The sequence below is a fragment of the Rattus rattus genome, chromosome 2 (genome assembly GCF_011064425.1).
Source record: "Rattus rattus isolate New Zealand chromosome 2, Rrattus_CSIRO_v1, whole genome shotgun sequence".
Lineage (NCBI taxonomy): Eukaryota > Metazoa > Chordata > Mammalia > Rodentia > Muridae > Rattus > Rattus rattus.
Genome location: NC_046155.1, coordinates 123,839,752 through 123,865,384, shown reverse-complemented (window position 1 = coordinate 123,865,384; position 25,633 = coordinate 123,839,752). Strand labels below are relative to the sequence as shown.

Below are 25,633 nucleotides of genomic sequence, written 5' to 3'. Positions count from 1 at the left end.
CACTATTCGCAGATGATATGATAGTATATTTAAGGGATCCCAAAAGTTCCACCAGAGAACTACTAAAGCTGATAAACAACTTCAGCAAAGTGGCTGGGTATAAAATTAACTCAAATAAATCAGTAGCCTTCCTCTGTACAAAAGAGAAACAAGGCGAGAGAGAAATTAGGGAAAGGACACCCTTCATAATAGTCCCAAATAATATAAAATATAATAATAAAATAATATAAAATACCAAGCAAGTAAAAGATCTGTATGATAAGAACTTCAAGCCTCTGAAGAAAGAAATTGAAGAAGACCTCAGAAGATGGAAAGATCTCCCATGCTCATGGATTGGCAGGATTAACATAGTAAAAATGGCCATTTTACCAAAAGCGATCTACAGATTCAATGCAATCTCCATCAAAATACCAACCCAATTCTTCAGAGAGTTATACAGAACAATTTGCAAATGCATCTGGAATAACAAAAAACCCAGGATAGCTAAAACTATCCTCAACAATAAAAGGACTTCTGGGGGAATCGGTATCCCTGAACTCAAGCAGTATTACAGAGCAATATTGATAAAAACTGCATGGTATTGGTACAGACACAGACAGATAGACCAGTGGAATAGTATTGAAGACCCAGAAATGAACCCACACAACTATGGTCACTTGATTTTTGACCAAGGAGCCAAAACAATCCAATGGAAAAAAGATAGCATTTTCAGCAAATGGTGCTGTTTCAACTGGAGGTCAGCATGTAGAAGAATGCAGATCGATTGATCCATGCTTATCACCCTGTACAAAGCTTAAGTCCAAGTGGATCAAGGACCTCCACATCAAACCAGATACACTCAAACTAATAGAAGAAAAAGTGGGGAAGCATTTGGAACACATAGGCACTGGAGAAAATTTACTAAACAAAACACCAATGGCTTATGCTCTAAAATTAAGAATCGAAGATGGGATCTCATAAAACTGCAAAGCTTCTGTAAGGCAAAGGACAGTGTTGTTAGGACAAAACGGAAACCAATGGATTGGGAAAAGATCTTTACCAATCCTACAACAGATAGAGGGCTTACATCCAAAATATACAAAGAACTGAAGAAGTTATACCGCAGGCAGACAAATAATCCTATTAAAAAATGGGGTTCAGAGCTAAACAAAGAATTCACAGCTGAGGAATGCCAAATGGCTGAGAAACACCCAAAGAAATGTTCAACATCTTTAGTTAAGGTAAATGCAAATCAAAAGAACCCTGAGATTTCACCTCACACCATTCAGAATGGCTTAGATCAAAAACTCAGGTGACAGCAAATGCTGGCGAGGATGTGGAGAAAGAGGAACACTCCTTCATTGTTGGTGGGTTTGCACACTGGAAATCAGCCTGGAGGCTCCTCAGAAAATTGGACATTGAACTACCTGAGGACCCAGCTATACCTCTCTTGGGCATATACCCAAAAGATGCCCCAACATAGAACAAAAACATGTGCTCCACTATATTCATAGTAGCCTTATTTATAATAGCCAGAAGCTGGAAAGAACCCAGATGCCCTTCAACAGAGGAATGGATACAGAAATTGTGGTACATCTACACAATGGAATAGTACTCAGTTATCAAAATCAATGACTTTATGAAATTCATAGGCAAATGGATGGAACTGGAAAATATCATCCTGAGTGAAGTAACCCAATTACAGAAAAACACACATGGTATGCACTCATTGATAAGTGGCTATTAGCCCAAATGCTTGAATTACCCTAGGTGCACAGAACACATGAAACTCAAGAAGGATGACCAAAATGCAAATGCTTCACTCCTTCTTTAAAAGGGGAACAAGAATACCCTTGGCAGGGAATAGGGAGGCAAAGTTTAGAACAGAGGCAGAAGGAACACTCATTCAGAGCCTGCCCCACATGTGGCCCATACATATACAGCCACCAAACTAGGTAAGATGGATGAAGCAAAGAAGTGCAGGCTGGCCGGAACCGGATGTAGATCACTCCTGAGAGACACAGCCAGAATACAGCAAATACATAAGTGAATGCCAGCAGCAAACCACTGAACTTAGACTTCCACTCAACCCCCGTTGAAGGAATCACAGAAAGGACTGGAAGAGCTTGAAAGGGCTAGAGACCCCATATGAACAACAATGCCAACCAACCAGAGCTTTCAGGCACTAAGCCACTACCAAAAGACTGACCCTGCACTCCAACCTCATAGGTAGCCATGAATAATCTAGTAAGAGCACCAGTGGAAGGGGAAGCCCTTGGCCCTGCCAAGACTGAACCCCCAGTGAATGTGATTGTTGGGCGGGAGTGTGGTAATGGGGGGAGGGTGGGAAGGGGAATCCCATATAGAAGGGGAGAGGGAGGAGTTAGGGGAATGTTGGCCTGGAAACTGGGAAGGGAAATAACAATTGAAATGTAAATAAGATATAAAGATAAAGAAAAGAAAGCAGTTAATTTGTTGACATGACTACTAACCTTTACTTTTATCAAAATATTATATATTGGAAATGCTAAACTTAAATAAAATTAAAATAAAAAGTATAGAGGCACTAAAAAATAATAATAAATGCAACTATGTGTTCACAGCAGTAAAACTTGCTATATGATCATAAAACTGTTCAAGTATCTTAGATGCTATCAAAATAGTTTTGTTTTTGTACAGATAGCATAATTTATGACAATTCATCTAAAATAACCTACCCTTGGAGGCTAACTACAATTTGCTGTATTTTTTTTTCATTTAGCATAAAATTACACATGCTTACCATATAAATTTTCAGGAACAAATACATATTCTTAAGCATAATAAGCATATATTTGTAGGCAAAAAGAAGATCACTGATACCAAAATCAACAAAAGATAGCTAATGCTTTTTCAGTCTGTTTTTTTGACCTCATACTAACAATTTCCAATAAAACATGTGGCTTCCAACACTTTATATAAATAGCCGCTTGCTTTATCCTGTGTATGTTTGATACCTTTTGCTTTTAGTCTTTAATTTGTAACCTATTTACTTATGTGACAATGAGTTAAGACTATGAGAAATGTGTGTTCATTAAAGTTCATTCTGGTCCATATCCCCAGTGTGCTATTAATTTTCTTCGTATCTTTGTTTATATGTTTCAGTATTTCATTTGTAAAACAACAAAAGCCAAAAATCAACAGCAGGTCATGTTCAAACCTTCTTTGTTCACTTAGGATTTCCAGAAACATGCCATACTACCCCACATTTTCAATTAATACTAAGGGAAAATCTCTCTTCAACCTCTTGAAAGTGATGTTGGCCATAAGTAACAGATATTCAGATACTTGGTCTCCATTTAGTAGATGTTTGGAGGAGGTTAGGGGGAGAGTGTAATCTGCTAGACCAAATGTCACTTGGGAGACAAATACTGAAGTTTCAAAAGAATGATTCATTTTTTATAGGTATTCTACTTCCTGCATATGGATCAATCTCTCAGCTACTGCTCTAGTCCCATGCCTGCCCTCCTATTCCCAGGACCCCTGCCATTATGGTAATGCGCTATTATCCCTCTGGTACCATATGCTCTCAAATAAAATCTTTCTTTGGTAACTTGTCTTGGTTATGGTATTTATCACAACAATAGAAAAGCAATCTAGTTGTTATTTTATATTATAGTTTAATCATGAATATATATTGCTCATGAAAAGGTTAGATAGTATTTATCAATTTTCTAAACCAGTATCATTAACTTTGTATGTATATTCTATCCAAAATTTATCCAAAAATGCCTTGACTATTCTTCAAAATGTGGTAATTATCCTTCGAAATGTTGGTTATAGGTGGACATATATGTAGTTGATATCTTTACGCAGGAAGGCAGGTACAAGATAGAACAAGGCCTGTCATTAGATGATAAGGAAAGATGGATGGGAAAAAAGTTTTAGAAAGAGGAGTAGGAGCCAGAGTGAGAAGGAGTTGGGAGAACATGGTTTCAGATGTTAAGATTCTTCTCTGTGCATACATATAGGTTGTTACGAATACTATTAAGGGGTGGGTGTGTACAGAATTTTGTGTTGTCTAGATGGGCAAATTATATCTTATCAATTGGATCAGAGGTTATTGTGTGGTGTGTTCTTTCATGTGGTGATTTAATTGAGTTCAAGAGAGTGTGTGGTGTCAGGATACACCAGCCTGCCCCAGAATTGGGATGTGTATGCCTGGCTTGGTAACAACCTGCCAAGGGATCTGTGAGTGAAGGCAACATGACAAGGTGCCACACTGGAGGACGGCATAGGTCAGAGAGTACCATGGGTGCCAGTATGGAGCTGCGGAGATAAAGATACCCCTCAGTGCCATGTGGCCCTAGTGTGGGATAAAATGTTTAGGTGTTTTATTTTAATATTTACCATAACACGCATACTGTTATGTTGAGAATAGAAAACATTTCTTTTTCATTTTTGCATTACAAAATGTATCCTAATTTGCCTCATGCAGTGTTCTTGGTTGGTTACAGGTCATATGTGGGATACAAAGTCAATTAAAGAGTCAAAATCCATATTTGAAGCCCAGCATGGTGGCACATGACATTATTTCCAGCATCTGAGATTTTCAGGCAGATGGTTCAGGAGTTCAAAGCTCATTTCCCTTGCTTATGTAATAAGTTTTGGCTATATGAAAAAGCTTTTCAATCAAATCAAATCAAATGAAAACCAAATCCATACATTTCCTAATATAATAATAGATGCCATGCAATAACATAGCCTATCAGTGAATTTAGTAAAGATAGATTTCTACAGCTTCCTTTCAGTTACACACACACACACACACACACACACACACACACACATTAATGTGCACACACAAAATCTCAGACACAGGTCCCCTCTTCCAATTGTAGTCTGCATATATTTGGCTGGTTATCTTTTCATGTGCAGTCAAAACATTTGACACAACAATGATCTAAGCTGTTTAAATTTCAGAGTGATGGCAATCCTCTCAGTTTCTAGCTCCTGCCAGTGGAGAATGAAGAACTTCCCTTTAGGAGAACTTGGTAAGCTTTGGGCTTATATTTAAGGAGGTAGGCAGATCTCTATCTTCAGTAAGAAGGAAAATAAAACAATTTTCTGCATTTTATATAGTCAGAAAAAAAATCCTTTGCTTCTTTATATCACTGTATTTTCAAAAATATAAATTTAAATATATGAACTTCATGTACAGAAATGATTGCAGGAATTTATTTGGGCAATGTGGGAGAAAAAGAGTTCACATAATCTGCTTGTGACACCTTTTTCCTCTTTCATTGTATCTGTGTTGAACAAAAATATATTTTGGAAACACTTTCAAACTCACCTGCAACAGTGTTGAAAACACAAACATTACAGCAGTTACTAATGGTTCACTTAAAGGGAAATAAATACTTTTGAATTTTAATAGACGTAATACACCATTTAAATTTTGAAAATAAAAGAATTTTCACACAAATAAGAAAAAATTACTCACCATAAGACATGTTTTAATATTGAAATCTGAAATTATGCTAGATATTATTGAAATAAGAAATCAATATTTGGAGAGAGCTCACAGCCCAGACAGGTGGGCACTCCTGAGACTGTAGAGCGGGAGAGACCACCAATACTGCCCACCCCTGCCCACATCCCTAGCCCAAGAGGAAACTGTATACAGCCTCTGGGAACCAGAAAATAGGGGCACTGGAGTGACAGGTCCCCCTCAGTACAGACACTGCCCAGACCTGAAGGGAATCAGTTAACAGTTCTCTGCAACCAAATCCCGTGTGAGGGAGAGCTAAACCTTCAGAAGGGCAGATATGTCTGGGAAGCCAGAAGAGACTACACTCTGCCCACATCTGACTCCAGAGGAAAACACCTAACTCCATCTGGGACTTCGGTGCACGGGGGCTCTCGGAAAAGGCGGCGCAGGCACTCCTGGTTGCCGCCCTCACTAAGATCTCAAAAGCAGCCCGCCACAAGAAACTTGAGCCATGGGACCACAGGTAAAATCAACATTTCTGCTCCAAGCAACATGCCTGGTGAACTCAGGACACAGGTCCACAGGAACAGCTGTAGACAGGAAAGAAAACACGCCAGAAAGCAGAACACTGTTCCCATAACTGGCTGAAAGAAAACAGGAAAACAGGTCTACAGCACTCCTGACACACAGGCCTATAGGACCGTCTAGCCACTGTCAAAAATAGCAGAACAAGATAACACCAGAGACAACCTGATGGCGAGAGGCAAGCATAGGAACCCAAGCAACAGAAACCAAGACTACGTGGCATCATCGGAGCCCAATTCTCCCACCAAAGCGACACTGAATATCCAAACACACCAGAAAAGCAAGATCTAGATTTAAAATCATATTTGATCATGATGCTGGAGGACTTAAGAAAGACATGAGGTACTCCCTTATAGAAACACAGGAAAACATAAATAAACAAGAGAAGTCTATAGAGAGGAATCACAAAAATCCCTGAAAGAATTCCAGGAAAACACAAACAAATAGGTGAAGGAATTAAAAATGGAAATAGAGGCAATAAAGAAAGGACACAGGGAAACAATCCTGGATAGAGAAAACCAAAGGAAGAGACGAGGAGCCATAGATACAATCATCACCAACAGAATACAAGAGATAGAAGAGAGAATCTCAGGAGCAGAAGATTCCATAGAAATCATAGACACAACTGACAAAGATAAAGTAAAACAGAAAAAAAGCTACTAGTCCAAAACATAAAGGAAATCCAGGACACAATGAGAAGGTCAAACCTATGGATAATAGGTATAGAAGAGAGCAAAGACTCCCAGCTCAAAGGACCAGTAAGTATCTTCAACAAAATAATAGAAGAAAACTTCCCTAACCTAAAGAAAAAGATGCCCATTAACATACAAGAAGCCTACAGAACTCCAAATAGATTGGACCAGAAAAAAAACTCCTCCCATCACATAATAGTCAGAACAGCAAATGCACAAAATAAAGAAAGAATATTAAAAGCAGTAAAGGAAAAAGGTCAAGTAACATATAAAGGCAGACCTACCAGAATCACACCAGACTACTCACCAGAGACTGTGAAAGCCAGAAGATCCTGGACAGATGCCATACAGACCCTAAGAGAACACAAATGCCAGCCCAGGTTACTGTATCCTGCAAAACTCTCAATTAACATAGATGGAGAAACCAAGATATTCCATGACAAAACTAAATTTACACAATATCTTTCTACAAATCCAGCACTACAAAGGATAATAAATGGTAAAGCCCAACATAAGGAGGCAAGTTACACCCTAGAAAAAGCAAGAAACTAATCGTCTTGGCAACAAAACAAAGAGAAGAAAAGCACACAAACAGAATCTCACATCCAAATATGAATATAACAGGAAGCAATAATCATTATTCCTTAATATCTCTCAACATCAATGGTCTCAACTCCCGAATAAAAAGATATAGATTAACAAACCGGATACGCAATGAGGACTCTGCATTCAGCTGCCTACAAGAAACACACCTCAGAGACAAAGACAGACACTACCTCAGAGTGAAAGGCTGGAAAACAACTTTCCAAGCAAATGGTCTGAAGAAGCAAGCTGGAGTAGCCATTCTAATATCGAATAAAATCAATTTTCAACTAAAAGTCATCAAAAAAAATAAGGAAGGACACTTCATATTCATCAAAGGAAAAATCCACCAAGATGAACTCTCAATCCTAAATATCTATGCTCCAAATACAAGGGCACCCACATACATAAAAGAAACCTTACTAAAGCTCAAAGCACACATTGCACCTCACACAATAATAGTAGGAGTTTTCAACACCCTACTCTCATCAATGGACAGATCATGGAAACAGGAATTAAACAGAAATATAGACAGATTAAGAGAAGTCATGAACCAAATGGACTTAACAGATATTTATAGAACATTCTATCCTAAAGCAAAAGGATATACCTTCTTCTCACCACCTCATGATACTTTCTCCAAAATTGACCATAATAATTGGTCATAAAACAGGCCTCAACAGATACAGAAAGATAGAAATAATCACATTCGTCCTATCGGACCACCACGGGCTAAAGCTGGACTTCAATAACAATAAGGGAAGAATGCGCAAATATACGTGGAAGTTGAACAATGCTCTACTCAATGATAACCAGGTCAAAGAAAAGATAAAGAAAGAAATTAAAGACTTCTTAAATTTAATGAAAATAAAGGTACAACATACCCAAACTTATGGGAAACAATGAGAGCTGTGCTAAGAGAAGAACACATAGCTGAGTGCCTGCAGAACAGGAGAGAGCATATGTCAGCAGCTTGACAGCACACCTAAAAGCTCTAGAACAAAAAGAAGCAAATACACCCAGGAAGAGTAGAAGGCAGGAAATAATCAAACTCAGAGCTGAAATCAACCAAGTAGAAACAAAAAGGACTATACCAATCAACAGAACCAAAAGTTGGTTCTTTGAGAAAATCAACAAGATAGATAAACCCTTAGCCAGACTAAAGAGAGGACACAGAGATTGTGTCCAAATTAACAAAATCAGAAATGAAGAGGGAGACATAACTACAGAATCAGAGGAAATTCAAAATATCATCAGATCCTACTACAAAAGCCTATATGCAACACAACTTGAAAATCTGCAGGAAATGGACAATTTCCTAGACAGATACCAGGTACTGAAGTTAATTCAGAAACAGATAAACCATTTAAACAACCCATAACTCCTAACGAATAGAAGCAGTCATTAAAGTCTCCCAACCAAAAAGAGCCCAGGTGCAGAATTCGATCAGATATTCATAGAAGCCCTCATTCCAAAATTATCCAAACTATTCCACAAAATTGAAACAAATGGAGCGCTACCAAATTCCTTCTATGAAGCCACAATTACTCTTATACCTAAACCACACAAAGACCCAACAAAGAAAGAGAACTCCAGAACAATTTCCCCTATGAATATCGACGCAAAAATATTCCATAAAATTCTGGCAAACCGATTCCGAGAGCACATCAAAACAATCATCCTTCATGATCAAATAGGCTTAATCCCAGGCATGCAGGGATGGTTTAATATATGGAAAACCATCAATGTAATCCATTACATAAACAAACTGAAAGAACAAAACCACATGATCATTTCATTAGATGCTGAGAAAGCATTTGACAAAATTCAACACCCCTTCATGATAAAAGTCCTGGAAAGAATAGGAATTCAAGGCCCATACCTAAACATAGTAAAAGCCATGTACATCAAACCAGTTGCTAACATTAAACTAAATGGAGAGAAACTTGAAGCAATCCCACTAAAATCAGGGACTAGACAAGGCTGCCCACTCCCTCCCTACTTATTCAATATAGTTCTTGAAGTTCTAGCCAGAGCAATCAGACAACAAAAGGAGATCAAGTGGATACAGATTGGAAAGGACGAAGTCAAAATATCACTATTTGCAGATGATATGATAGTATATTTAAGGGATCCCAAAAGTTCCAACTACTAAAGCTGATAAACAACTTCAGCAAAGTGGCTGGGTATAAAATTAACTCAAATAAATCAGTAGCCTTCCTCTGTACAAAAGAGAAACAAGGCGAGAAAGAAATTAGGGAAATGACACCCTTCATAATAGTCTGAAATAATATAAAATATAATAATAAAATAATATAAAATACCAAGCAAGTAAAAGATCTGTATGATAAGAACTTCAAGCCTCTGAAGAAAGAAATTGAAGAAGACCTCAGAAGATGGAAAGATCTCCCATGCTCATGGATTGGCAGGATTAACATAGTAAAAATGGCCATTTTACCAAAAGCGATCTACAGATTCAATGCAATCCCCATCAAAATACCAACCCAATTCTTCAGAGAGTTATACAGAACAATTTGCAAATGCATCTGGAATAACAAAAAACCCAGGATAGCTAAAACTATCCTCAACAATAAAAGGACTTCTGGGGGAATCAGTATCCCTGAACTCAAGCAGTATTACAGAGCAATATTGATAAAAACTGCATGGTATTGGTACAGACACAGACAGATAGACCAGTGGAATAGAATTGAAGACCCAGAAATGAACCCACACAACTATGGTCACTTGATTTTTGACCAAGGAGCCAAAACCATCCAATGGAAAAAAGATAGCATTTTCAGCAAATGGTGCTGTTTCAACTGGAGGTCAGCATGTAGAAGAATGCAGATCGATTGATCCATGCTTATCACCCTGTACAAAGCTTAAGTCCAAGTGGATCAAGGACCTCCACATCAAACCAGATACACTCAAACTAATAGAAGAAAAATGGAGAATCATCTCGAACACATAGGCACTGGAGAAAATTTACTGAACAAAACACCAATGGCTTATACTCTAAGATCAAAAATTGATAAATGGGATCTCATAAAACTGCAAAGCTCCTGTAAGGCAGAGGACAGTGTTGTTAGGACAAAATGGCAACCAACAGATTGAGAAAAGATCTTTACCAATCCTACAACAGATAGAGGGCTTACATCCAAAATATACAAAGAACTCAAGAAGTTAGACTGCAGGGAGACAAATAACCCTGTTATAAATGGGGTTCAGAACTAAACAAAGAATTCACACCTGAGGAATGCCGAATGGCTGAGAAATACTTAAAGAAATGTTCAACATCTTTAGTCATAAGGGAAATGAAAATCAAAACAATCCTGAGATTTCACCTCACACCAGTGAGAATGGCTAAGATCAAAAACTCAGGTGACAGCAAATGCTAGCGAGGATGTGGAGAAAGAGGAACACTCCTCCATTGTTGGTGGGATTTTAGAGTGGCACAACCATTCTGGAAATCAGTCTGGAGGTTCCTCAGAAAATTGAACATTGAAATACCTGAGGACCCAGCTACACCTCTCTTGGGCATATACCCAAAAGATGCCCCAACATAGAACAAAGACACACGCTCCACTATGTTCATAGCAGCCTTATTTATAATAACCAGAAGCTGGAAAGAATCCAGATGCCCTTCAACAGAGGAATGGATACAGAAATTGTGGTACATCTACACAATGGAATAGTACTCAGCTATCAAAATCATTGACTTTATGAAATTCATAGGCAAATGGATCGAACTGGAAAATATCATCCTGAGTTAGGTAACCCAATCACAGAAAAACACACATGGTATGCACTCATTGATAAGTGGCTATTAGCCCAAATGCTTGAATTACCCTAGATGCACAAACACATGAAACTCAAGAAGGATGACCAAAATGCAAATGCTTCACTCCTTCTTTAAAAGGGGAACAAGAATACCCTTGGCAGGGAATAGGGAGGCAACGTTTAGAACGGAGGCAGAAGGAACACCCATTCAGAGCCTGCCCCATATGTGGCCCATACATATATAACCATCAAACTAGATAAGATGTATGAAGCAAAGAATTGCAGGCTGACAGGAACTGGATGTAGATCTCTCCTGAGAGACACAGCCAGAATACAGCAAATACATATGCGAATGCCAGATGCAAACCACTGAACTGAGAACCGGACCCCCATTGAAGGAATCAGAGAAAGGACTGAAAGAGCTTGAAGGGGCTCGAGACCCCATATGAACAACAATGCCAACCAACCAGAGCTTCCAGGGATTACCCAGAGACTATACATGGACTGACCCTGGGCTCCAACTGCATAGGTAACAATGAATAGCCTATTAAGAGCACCAGTGGAAGGGGAAGCCCTTGGTCCTGCCAAGAATGAACCCCAAGTGAACGTGATTGTTGGTGGGAGGGCAGTAATGGGGGGAGAATCGGGAAGGGAACACCCATATAGAATGTGAGTGAGAGGGATTAGGGGGATGTTGGCCTGGAAATCGGGAAGGGGAATAACAATTGAAATGTAAATTAGAAATACTCAAGTTAATAAATATAAAAAAAATTAAAAAATCAAGGAAAAAATAGAAATCAATATTCAAATAAATTTAATTTTGTAATGTTTCAATGATGCCCCCTTAAATGTAAGAAGCATAATCTTAGGTTTTACAGACAATCATTCCAAAAATAATGGATGGGAATCAACATTTTCAAATATATTAAAATGAAAGGAAGTGCTGTCATATTAGATTGAAGGTTTAACACAATATACTCATTACCTTTGTGCTTTAAATCAAACTTTTTCAAGCTTTTGAAAATGATATTCAAAAGTAATGATTAATGTGCATATAAAGAGATTTTTATAAATAAGACATTTCACATATTATATTTGTTAAGAACATTATTTGAAACATGTTTTCTGCAAGGCGACGAATAATTCTTAATGTTGATCCATGTAAGCAAATAAACTTTCTCATGTTTTCCTCCAAATAGAACTTGGAATTTTTATGAAAGATAAAAGTTACCTTTATAAGAATTATTTCATTATTTGAAAACTTCACTAGGCAGATTGCTAGTCATTGGTTTTGTTGTTTGAAATCAGAAGTCATGAGTTTAAGCATCTATGCTTTTCTCAATGTGGGAAACTGATGTATTCAATGATAAAGTCAATTTCATTAGTCCATTTTCATGTGTGAACATTTAGAAAGATATATGCATTCTGGGTATAGCAAATTCTAAGTGTTGGGTTGTAATTCCTAGCTCTTGTACTTTAAGTATTATGACATGCTTTCTCATGTATTCTACACTTGTGACTCATATTCTCTGTATTTTGGCACTGGAATTTTATATGATAAAATATGATATCCCTTGAATCCTCAAAAACGCACCAAATGATATAAAATACACCACTCCTAAGTGGCATTTGACAGAAATGAACTGACATGCTATGATTCTTTCAAAGAACTATAATCTTTGTACTAGATTTACTTTATAAATTAATCTCAATTTCTTTGCAGGCTTTTAAAGTATAATTGACAAAGTTTAATCTTTAGTTACAAAATGATGTTTTGATATGTGCAAAACACTAGCCCCAATTCTAGATGAGCCAAAAAAGTAAATAAAGGGAATGTAGCTACATGAATAACTTTGATAAGTATCAAGACACATATCTGATTTCTTAAATGTCTACTGTTGACGGCATCTATACTTCAACTCTGTAAAACTATATTATGGAAGAATATAGACCCTGACATTTCTTAAAAGGTTGTGGTCTGAATAGCAACTGGAAGGACTGCAGTATTTTGGTGATGTAAAGGCTGCAGAGCTCTGCTAAAATCCTCCATTAGTTTTGTTCCACATACTTTTTCAATAATTTCTTATCTTGACATCATTCTTCATGTCACCAGAATACACTTTTAAGTTTATATAGATATTTATTCAGTTATAGCTTTCCTATAGTGCTTTCCAATCTATAAAAAGTAATAAAACCTTTCACTCTGAAAACTTTCAGAGGTTTCAGCTATTCATAGCTGAGTGGTAGAGTGTTTGTTACTGTATGAGAGACTATGTGTTCAGTTCTTATACACATACACTCTCACACACACACCACATGTAAGCAAAGTGCCCTTGTATTCAATGTTATAATGTAACTTTCCTCATCAGACGTAGTAAGAAATAATGCATCTTAAGACTCTGATGTTTAAAATATAAGGGACTATATTTAATATACGTATATCTAAATAATGTGCATATGCTTATTTGTATTAATTTTGTTGATTTGCATATGTTTCTAGCCTTGTGTGTTTGTGTTGTTGTTTGCCCATGTCCTGTTGGTCTTCAAACAGGAAGGAGAGAGGTTAGAGCCAGGGTTTGTTCAGTTGTTGAAGAAAAAGAAGGATATATAAGTGTAATGGATGGAAAGTCTGTGCTTTCAATAAATTTGTGAAGGAATATTTGAAAGAATAAGAAATTATGTTCATTCATTTAAAAATAAATTGGCAATATCATATATTTTTCTTCTTATATAATTCCAAACAACTGTTATAAAGCATTAGCATGCCATAAAATGTTGTCCAATATTTGGTATGAAGTCGTCGGGCTATATAGCCATTAACTAGTTAACTGACCACACAGTGCTTGAGTTTTGAACTTTAAGGTTATGAGAGGAGGAACCTGGGTGAGTTAAGTGTGCAGAAAGGTATTAAGGCCTGTGATTCATTTGTTTTTAGAGGGTTTACAGAACTTTTAATAGGATACAACAATAAAAATTATTTTATCACTGTCAGATTTTATATCCACAATTATTTCAAAATAATTGAATTAAGTCAGAGAAAAAATAAAGTTGAATAATCAGAAATTCATTAAGAATGTGCTTCAGAAAGACTCTGGTATTATAACCTTGTTACAATACTTCACCAGCAGAAAGCGAAACCCAAACCAAGTGGCAACACGAAAAGTCACTAAAGGGTAATAGAAGGTTGATGTGACCTCAAAATAACTCATTAGTGTCAGGAGTACAAGGGAAGGGAAATGAGGAGGCATAACATGGAATTTCAAGAGAAATGAAATTCTTCTATGTGGTAGTATAATGGTGGGTACATGACATTATTCACTGGCCAAATTCTCTAGAATGTACTACAAGGAGAACTCTAATGCAGTCTATGGAATTTTGTTTATTATAATTATTGAATATAATATCCTTAATTCTTCTTTGTATCATTCCCTCCAAAAGGAATGGCATTGTATGTCAACAAGGTTGAAATAATACTTATTGTCTATTTTATGAGAACAAAAATATGTCAACAGTTTTGATTGTGCTGAAACTTGTCTCACCATTTTTCTGTACAGAAAACTTTCTATGTACCTTAATACCTTAAAGAAATGAAGCAAATCTCTGAAAGCTGCTGTTCGATGCTTTAAAAACTATTAGTCTTTTGAATTTATCATTAATTTTCCTTTCTGCTGGGAAAATAACATGCACAGTGTCACTGAGGCATGTAAACTGATAGACTATTATTTACATTGTGCTATTTACATTATGTTGTTCCTGCTCCTTGTCAACCAGCAAGTCACAAAAATGCAGTGATATCAAATGCAATCTTGGATAAAACAGACCATCCAGCTACTACATAATACCTTGTTAGAAAAAAATATTGCTTCAGGATTCAAACAATGATTCTCTTGACTAACTTTCACTGGTAAGTTCATTTAAACCAACAGGTCCTCAATTGAGCATGATAATATATAATACACACACATACATACATATAATACATATACATATATAAGTATATAGACAAACATGTATATATTCTATATTTATATATGTGTATATAGAAACATATATTCTATGAGAATTGAAGAAATGATGAGTAGATAGATACACTACAGCTTCAAAAATAATGACAGTGTTCATAGGGCTTTTAAATTTGCAAAGAGGATATTTCTAGAACATCCTAGAATGCATATTTATGAATGCTGAGAAAAAATTCTTTCTGATCAGATGGTTGAGGGAATGATTTAAGCCCTAAAGGAGATAGAAACTCTATAAGAAGGCCAACAGAATCAACTAATCTGGACCCTTGGGGACACTCAGAGACTGAACCACCAAACACAGAACATAAATGGCTGGATCTAATTTCCCGGTCCATATGTAGCAGGTATGCAGCTCAGTCTTCTTGTGGGTCCACCAACAACTGGAGCTGGGTTTGTCCCTAAACCCGATGTTGTCTGTGGAATACATTCCCCTCACTGGGCTACCTTGTCTAGCGTCAGTGGGAGAGGATGACTCTAGTCCTGCAGAGACTTCATGTACCAGGGTGGGGAGATATGGGGGAAGCCTCCACTCAGAGGAGATGGGGATGGAGGGAAGGATGGTGTGAAGGAGTCGGGGCAGCAATCATGATGTAAAGTGAATAAATAATAAAAAACAAAACCAAAAAACATTTTAAAAATATTATGTTTTGATTTAATGGGAGTATCCTATATTTCTACTCTTTCATAAATGTTAAAAATTATTTTCATGGTCCTCTATTTATATTTCAAGGATGGAACAATGTATGATCTTCAAACTTAAAGGGAATTTGGGCAATTAAAGCTGGGAAAAGAAAATGTCATGACTTTTGAGCTTTTTAAGCAGTTGGACTGAGGATCTATTACAGATTGATGGTCTAAAGATTCTGAGTTTTCAAGTCTTAAGCAAAAAATCGCCTGGCACATGAAACTGCTGTTCTCCTAAGCAAAGATATCCATCTTCAAATAATGAAACTCTCCCCTTAAATTCCAGTAAATGTAATTTATTGCCATTGAACACATTTCATAACAATTTCAGTAAACAAATAAAAGATGAATTATCACCTAAGCTAGAATTTTCTATTTTTTGCCACCCCTTATCTTTCTTTTCAATTTGACACTACTCCAAAGACTGACATAATGTCATTATCATTTTTAAATTATAATTATCAGACAGTTTTTGATATATCATGTACAGTTCAGGATGCTTTGACTATTCTGAGTCTTTTCACATCATTTATCTATTAACTTCCTTTTCTAGTTTCATGCCTTTATAAAAAGGATCTCTAGGCTGGTGCTTCCTATGTGAAAATCACAGTCTACTCTTTTCATTATTTAATGTCCTATTGAACTAATGGATTAAAATCTAATTAACTCATCCCATTCATTGCCACTAGACTGTTCAATTTCATTACATCTTCATGGATACTATAGGCATCAACCAATTAACAAAGCAGTAAATTCAGCAACCTTAGCTTTAAGATACTTGTGCCTCCATAACTTGTTCTTATCTGTGTGTCTCTTCCTCTACCTTCTTTGATTATACCCTTCTCTTTATATTTTGAAGTACATTGATTTGCCTGTAGTATACTGTTATATGAAAACATGATCAGTTAATAATTTAATATAACATAGAATTTATGAAATAAATAAACTAGATGTACATATAATAATAACACAATTACATCTCTAAGGCATAATGTCCACAGCAAAAAGAAACACAGTCATCTTAACACAGAAACACTCTTGACTGTGGTAGTTTGATGAGGAAAATGCAGGGGAAGGACCTTAATCTGAGGTCAAGAAATGGATCTGGCCTTAAAAAGGCAGAAAAGAGAACTTAGAGCTAAAGTCATAATAGAAATAAGATTCAGAGCAGGAAATGAACTTGTGACCAGGGATTTAGACTTAGTAAAACACAGACATGTAGACTAATGACAAGATGACACAGAGAAAGAATGTTGAGAAATGTGTGCTCAATTCTTAAAGCAATTGATAAGCACTCTTCTTGGATGAATCAAATGATGTCTTTTAAGGCTTACAGGAATAGGAGAAAGAGACTGGCTTGACACTGATGTACTAAATCAGACGTACACAGAGAATGAAGTCGGTGTATATAATTCTATATAATTATATGTAAGTTGGAAAAGGTATTGCCTTCTTCTCCCAAATGACGATGGGAATAAAGGAAGAAATAATTAGCCAGACCTGCAAATTTCAAAGTCTCAAAAGAATAGGAGAACTCTGTGCTTTGAAAAGTAGAGAAATAGAAGGGACTGAGATCATCTTTGGAAGTGACATATAGCTAATCCAATTATATGGAAGTGTAAGATAAGTATAGAAAAATTACTAGAAGCCAAGACCATTATCAGATCTTCAGATGAAATTTGGAGAAGCACAAACGCAAAGATGATACTTAACATTCTCAGAATGGATGCTATGCCTAAGGAGATAGGGTCTAGAAAAGGAACAGCACTCCGAAAGCTGCATGAATGAGCCAACCCGTAGGACCTACTCTTCATTTAAGAAGCTCACTTTGCCTTTTTATATTACCATGTTTTCTTCACAGAAATCTGTGAGACCTTTTCCTCTTCATGCCAAGGAGAACAGATTTGTGTTAATATTTAAGCTATCATTGAGTTCTGTAAAATGCCTTAAGAAGGCCACTTATCTGCCAGATTAAGTTGAGCAGCGTGAAGAGACCCCAGGGGAGGCCCACCATGAGTGAAACTTTTATGGCCAAAGCTCCTAAGGTGAAGGGGTTTCTTAATTTTCTGTCCTTCATACTATCCATCTACATATGCTATTGTAATAAGCACTGGAATTATGCTTGATTCACTTTTATGTATCTATTATATGTACCAGAAATGATTTTTAAAAATGCTGAGCTGCATCTTTGTTTTGGGTTCAAAGTTCCTAAGACCCAAATGACAATGAAAATGATTCCAATTATTCCAATTCAGTTATTCAGAATGTCCAAATTAATGTTCTGTCACCCCCTTTACTCAAATGCTACTCTTTACTAAGCTAAAATGAAGACACGAAAACAACTTGAATGTTAAATGATAGTTTGAATGTTAATTTCAGTAGCATCAAGAGAAATTTCAAGTAATTAAGAATTCAATAGTCACATTCTGCTGAAATAAGAAATAGGGAGATACATTTCAACTATATCTTATATATCATCATAATATGTATGGATAATTTTTGTTTTATACTTTAATCATTAAGGTTTAAATTTTTAAGCTTAGAATCATTTGAAAGGGAACATTCAATTTTATAGATGTTAAATCATTGTGACTACTTAATTAATTGTATGAATAGTGGCAGGTTGTGCACCATTCTATAGAACATCCTTTTATATTGCAAACTACCCCAACTATGCAACAGGTAGCTCAGTATAATTCAACTTTTATTATATAGTATCTTGTGTTTTGTATTCCATGAAGAAATATAACAGTCTTTTAAAAGCTTCCTTCGATAAACTTGTGTTTATTGGAAGATAATTTTATATTAGGAGGAGATGTAGAAAAAATAGGCTTAATTCATACTCACTGTGGTAATGTTGCTGGCAGAGAACGTCTAATAATTGAATGAACTTGTCTGTAAACATCCAGTTTAGACATGCACCGGCAGGAAGTGTGATTGGCAAAACTGATTGTGACTGGTTTGGGGCCTTGAGAGAGAGGCACTGTAATTTCAAACAACTACAAAGGGACAAAAAGAAGAACAGTATTATATAGATGCTACAAAGGACTTTGTTGGAGTCCAAAAGAGTGAGTGGGATTAGCTTCCTATGACTTAGCACTGTGTAATATATGCAGGGCATTAATGCTTTTCGTAATAACAAAGTGACAAGTGGTTTGCTCCTCAACAGTATCTTCCATTAGAATAATAAATAGTTCAGATGCTTATATCACATCGCTAGTTATGAATCATTAAAAGTTTGATGAGCAAGTAATGATTTGGTACAGAGCAGTGACAGACCACTGTGTTCAAGGAAAGAGAATTATTTAACCCTCCCAGATTACTCAGTAGCAAGGTCTTAAAGTTCATGGATTTAAAGTATGATTCAAATTATCTGTAGTAAATATCTTCCTGATTTATGAGCAAAGCTACTGGCTGCACAGCCTACAGATCCTTAGTTAAGTTCTATTTTATGTAAACTGAGTCCATAGACATAAATTAGGCTTATGAAATGACTTTTTGTTCCAAATGAAATTTCTCCTTGAAGGTTTCACACATCTCAGATCTTGAGAATTTACAACATTTAAAATAAACAAAAACCGAGCAACCTATTCTTTTAACAAACAAAGCTGTGTTACTGCAATCTTGACAGACTTTATAAAAGTAAGCCATTTTACTTGCTGTTGAATGAGAGTCTGAAGATGCAGTTTACCTAAGGGGTCTACTGCACTTCTAGTTTATGGAGAACATTAGTTCTCAAGGGGGGAAAGGCAATATTTTACCCAGAACACAAAGACAAAGTGGATATCGACTCCTAAGGTTTATAAGCCAATTTATCACTAAAATATAATGGTAAAAGTGAAGCCTTACCCATTCATTGGTTTGTTTGTAAGATGTATTTATAGTAGAGAAATGACAGTTGAACCCTGTGTTATTCTGAATTGTTGTGGCAATCTGAGAAATGCTACAATGGGCAAAATACCTCAGACCTGTGCAACTGCTCTTTCCCTAGATGTAAGTTCAGGCCATCAGTGGACAATTGTTGACAAGGGTAAGGGGCTAAAATTCTCTTGATAGTTGTGGATATACAGTCAATATAGATGGACTTGTTGGATACACAGTATAAAGAGAACATAGCTGGACCTGAAGATTGGGTTAAGTGAAAAAAGCCAGACATAGACATACAGATAATGTGAGATCTCATAAGTACGTGGAAAATAAAATATCTGATGTCAATGAAATTAAGAGTAGAAAAGTTGGTTTCCAGAAACTAGGGAGGAATGAGGCAGACACGCTGCAGTTAGGCTGTGGTACTTAGTTTTGGGGTGCTATTTCCCAATGAAAGGACTACTTACAGTGATCGTGTACTGCATATCTCAATAAGCCAGGAGGATTTTCAATAGTTTTGAATGAATAAGTAAGACATATTTGAGGAGATATGTGTTTAACCTGATTATAAAATGTGTGCATATTTTATAATACACACTACACCATTAATATGAAATTCTATGTTTTAATGTACCTATCCAAATAAATTTTATTGTATGATACACATTTTCTTTATTTGAATGGTACTTACATCTACACTAACCAATTCAAATACTTTCTAGCAAAATATAATGTGTTCATAAAAGATGGATAGAAGCTTATACCCAGATAGGATATTTTTCTTAGGTCCCATATTTAAAATGTGTTTGTGTTTGGAAAAGTGGTTAAGCTTTACTAAGTTATAAATTTTACTTTAATAATAAGCTAACTAAAGATAATATAATAACTGGTTTGCTGTGAAAACTATATATAACACATTATATGTGAATATGAACATGTATAGTTTGCTACAGAGATGTTAGTATTTGCATAATTTTTTAAGGCTGTATGTGCTTTTAGAATATTATATATTTTCCATAGACAATATATGATTACAACATGGTCATAATTGTGATTTTAGTTCTTCTTTGAACACACATTTGTTTATGTTGTTGTCATGAACTTCTCATTTAATGAAATGACTGACGTCTTTATCTATAGATAGACTTTTTTTTAATGAGAGTATTTTGCAGGTTTTCATATGTTACGCCTTTTTTACATTTCAGTGCATGGCCTAAACCTATAATAATAGCAAGAAATGTAGGTGACATGTAAGTTGTGCACAACAGGAGGACTTTTGATATATTTATAAATCATTTCTATAATTTTGTGGTATTGGGGATACAGTTTAGGCTCTTGCACATGATCTAACACTGAACTATGCTTTACTTCTTAGTTTTATATTCATGATTTTACTTTCATATATACTGTATCTTACATTTTACAATGTAAATGGTAGCAAGACCTATATATTAGTAAATAAAGTCTAACAGTGCTTATATAATGAACAGTTAAATGCTTGTCTCTAGAACTGGACAAGAGCTATATAAGGATTGTCAGTACCAAAGTTGTGAATAAAATCATGGACATTGATATGTGATTTAGTGAGATCATTGAGAATGAAAAGAGAATGCATGTAATACAAAAAAACCTAGAGGACAGGGTCATTCATACATAATGTAAATACATCTGTAAATATCTTGTGAAAAGGTAGACTTTTAATTGGGAAGGCTAGAAGGAATTATGCAATGGAAGGGGGACACAGGAGAGAACTTGAAAAGAGGTCTTTTGGCTAAGTGTTGGGTAAAAATCTCTTAGTAACCATGTATGGTAAGGACTACGTAGAGAATGGGATCACAATCTCTGTGGGATGTGGCTGGACAGGAGCTTACTGTAAGAGAGGAACAGCATATGGAAATGTGGTACAGGATGAGAGCCTAGTATAACTGGAAAAAGACTCAGAGGTGGCAAGCAACTGGGACATTTGTGGTTATAGAAGTCTTCCTATTGCAAGCACTGGCATTCTCTTACAAAATGAAGTAGCACAGAATCCAGCAGTGATGGACAAGGAATAACTGAGGATAACAGATACAGAGAAGGCAGAAAAGGGTTGAAGTGACCCTGGCCCTTGAGTCTTGGCAGAAGCATCTCTACCCACGATGTTACTGCTATGCTTGGCTCTATCCACTCTGTTATCCAAAGGGAAGAGGGACCAGAAGGCCACAACAAGCAGCCTCAGTGATCATGGAAGCATTCTATCAACCAAGTAGATAATATTCACTATCATAGTGTCATGAAAGTATGGGTCATATTTAGTAGCAAGACTTTTCAGAATGTTTTGGTTGGATGGTGAAAAGTTAAACTGTGTTAAAAAAGCACATTCCTAGAAAAGTGAACATGGCTGTAAACTTCCAAAGGTAGAATGAGACGTGGATGAATAAATAATTAAAGGGATGATTTAGCAGGTGAAGAGGCTTAAAAGCCAACCCTTTACAGAGTTATGTTTGATGGAAACTGGAGGACTTCTAAAAGCCCCACAACTACAGTTGGTGCTTCAGAGAAAAAAATCTTTAGAGCTAACTAAACTCAAGGAAAACAAAATCACAATTAACATTGTCACATTTCACTGTGGCTAAGGAGGCAAGGAGGAAGCTGAGCAGCATTATGGTGTCATACAGTCACAAATACACTGAAAGCAATATTTCCATCTAAAGCATGTCCTTCAATCTCAAGCTTTCTTCACTCCGTATTTGAATATGTCAGTGGCGAAAGGTGAGAGATCCAGAGAATTGTTCGATTAATAGGAAAAGTAGAAGTATTCCTAACAACTAAGCTTTATCTTCTAGCAACCTCAAAAGGCTAACTGTACCAATGCCAGCTCTTGTTATATACTCAAGGGTCTTCTCTAGTTTCCAATTGCTTTCTGTTTTGCCCTGTATGTGTATGTCGATAGAAATATGTCTAATATTTCAAATTACTGTAATTTTTTGTTTGCAGGCTAATGTGTGGTTTTTAAATAGCTATGTTAAACTCTATATTACTTAGAATGCATACATAGGTCTTTTTGTTCCAAATCAGATGATACACACTTATAAAATACAATATCTAGAAATATGTTTTTAAAAACACACATGCCGCTTTCAGGTTAAATAGAGATATTCTTCACATTGTTGGTTGTTTTCATCCTTAGTCATTTCTTAGTTTGAAACTAAAGCCAAGAGCTTGGTCTTAAGGAATAACAGGCATTAGCTAAATTCCGAGACTTGTCATTTATAACTGTGGCTTAGAAGGACTTGTTTCAATCCTAAGCCAGCCTCCATCCCATTACTTGTAAAACGGTGCTGAGGATGGTGATGACTACTGGGGAGTTTGTATTCTCCCTTGTCTCTCCTCCTCCCCCTTATTACAGCAGCAGCAGCAGCAGCAGCAGGAGCAGCAGCAGCCAAGGTTAATGTAAATCTTTATTAGTTTTTTGATTTTTAAAAAAATTTCTACTTAAATAACATTTTTTCCTTGTTCAGATCTTCAATAATGATTTCTTGATTATCTATAAGCACTATAAAATCCTTGCTTGTATTCCAGGATGATAATCTCCAATAATGATACTTGCTTGTGTGCAACTCATGGTTAATATTATCAGTGTGAGTGAATGTGACACACATGTGAGCATGTACTGATGCACACACATATGTACTTGTCCTTGTGCACACATAGAAGAACACATGACAGTGAGAGATAGATACTACATTAGAAATTTTAAGGTACCAAAGAGTTTCTTTTAAAAATGCTCTAAAGAAATTAGTAACCACAGTGAAATTGAAACTTCATGTGAAATTGTCTCTGGCTACTTAATAAAATCTGAACAATATGGTTGACTACAATCTTCTGTTGATAGAGTCTACGATACGACTGACTACCATTCTCTGTCTATAAATTCATGACCTATATAAATACATTGATCCTTGTAATTGTAAGTGGATTGTATTATGCTTTAATACTGTACTTACTCTGCTGTCAGACTAATTTGTATTTTAAACTGTACATAGTACTATTTTTTATTCCTTTACATTCAAAGTACAAAATTCAGGCATGGTGTGCAGAATTAAATAGTGGTTCATATCTAGTGTGCCTACAATTTAGTACAGTTGGTACTAAGAGATACCACAACCTACTGAATACTGCAATCAATTGCAGCCTGATATTTACTAAAACAGTCTTATCCTATAAAGAAAGTATTTCTAGAATAACACATAATATTAATTTATATTTAACCTATTATTTAAGTGGTAAAGCATTATTTATGAACTCTGATATTATATATGCTTTGTTTTGGCCTTGAAACACATTTAAAATGGCATACATATAAAGAAGGCTTTTTTTAAAAGCTTGAGAATTCAAAATCATCTGATTTTTACAGTCTGTGAAAGTGTGCTAAATAAAGCGACACAAGAAATATTTCTGACCTTAGGTTTCCTGTTGTTATCTACTGGCATTCTTTAATAAAAATATGTAATGGTCTATTCTCATCAACAAGAATGGACTTCTAATAAAGTCCACTTTGAAACAATAGTGTTTACATAGCATAGCAACTGCTACAGATCAACATTCTCATTTCTATACATATTACAGGCTGGTCAAGAGAGAGTGCAGAACTTCCTCATTGGGAATATCCTGGAGTACAGTTTATTATCAAATTCAACAGGGATATTTTGGGATACAAATACATTCCTAAAATGAGGCTTTTAAAACATCTTCATGTCTAAAATAGAATTCTCTTTTCTTCTAATTATCTTAGCTTTGAGCACATACAACATAAAAATGGGGGGAGGGGTTGGCTGGAAGGAAGGTATAAAAGAAATAATTCCTAAAAATGAGAAGAGGTGCAAGCAGTTAAACTTAGTGATCTGGCCACACCCACAGCTGTTCAAAGTCTATACAACTCAGATTGGATCTGGAATGAAAAGCGTAGCTATGAACTCATTTAATATACTGTGATGCATGAAACTCACATTGCATTACACATAGGTAAAAATTTCCAGTCAGGAGTTTTCAGAGTCCTCAATAATTCTTAACATCATCAATATCTTTAGTTGACCAAAAGCAAGTGTTTTTTTCCACAGGTTTTCTAGTTATTTTCTTCAGGAAAAATATTATTATTGCATAACTCTCTGCTAACTCTTCCTGGGCAAGAGCTCTTTCTCCACATAAAGATGAACCTGTTTTCTAACAACCATACTTGCCAAATATTAATTTGTTAAAGAGAAAATACAAATCATATTCTATTTATAAAATATATGAATATATATGAGTGTAATAAATTAATCTTTCACACCCCTGAAGCACTCTGGAAGAAATATTTCTAACTACAATACAAATAATACTGCATACTTATACCATAAAATTCCTCTGTATACTAAGGCACACATATATTGTGTTGTTAAAAAATGATACATTGTATTCAAATACAAAAATTAATTTTGACAATACATATGTTTATATGATTTCTATAAACATAAAGAAACAAATTGCTGTTTCTTTTTTAGAGGGAAATGCAGCATTTTAAATAATGTTCCACATTAGTTCACGGAGGCTAGGCTGGCGTCTCTGGACTAGTACTAATGACTACTAAAATACAAAGGGGGGCTCAATTTCTTGTGAGCAAACCCCAGGCCTCCTAGCGAGACCTACGGTCCTAGTAACCATTCATTCGTTATTATCTTTACGATAACATTTGGGGGTAAATCTGAACATCCAAGGAACTTCTGGTCAACACATGCATTTTCAAAGCCATTGCCTTTCTTCTGGCTCTACTTTCATCAGCAAATAACTTCCTTGGTGCAAGATTCACTTGAGCTTTTGGTATGATCTCCGAATTATATAACTTCACATAGGAAAATAAACTCAGGGCATGTTCATTCGAGAAACTAAAATGGCATTTAATCTATATGCTTGTAGACGCTCAAGGGGGCAGGCTGCTGAAGCAGTTGGTATTG

General features: G+C 35.8%; 1 protein-coding gene across 1 annotated transcript in view; it reads right to left on the bottom strand.

Annotated features, from left to right (window-relative positions):
* Nucleotides 1-25,633, bottom strand: part of Vegfc (vascular endothelial growth factor C) — a 114,757-nt gene that overhangs the window by 12,100 nt on the left and 77,024 nt on the right. The window contains exon 4 of the mRNA XM_032893403.1: nucleotides 18,642-18,793. Within this exon, the coding sequence (XP_032749294.1) occupies nucleotides 18,642-18,793 (152 nt within the window). The remainder of the gene's footprint in view (nucleotides 1-18,641; nucleotides 18,794-25,633) is intronic.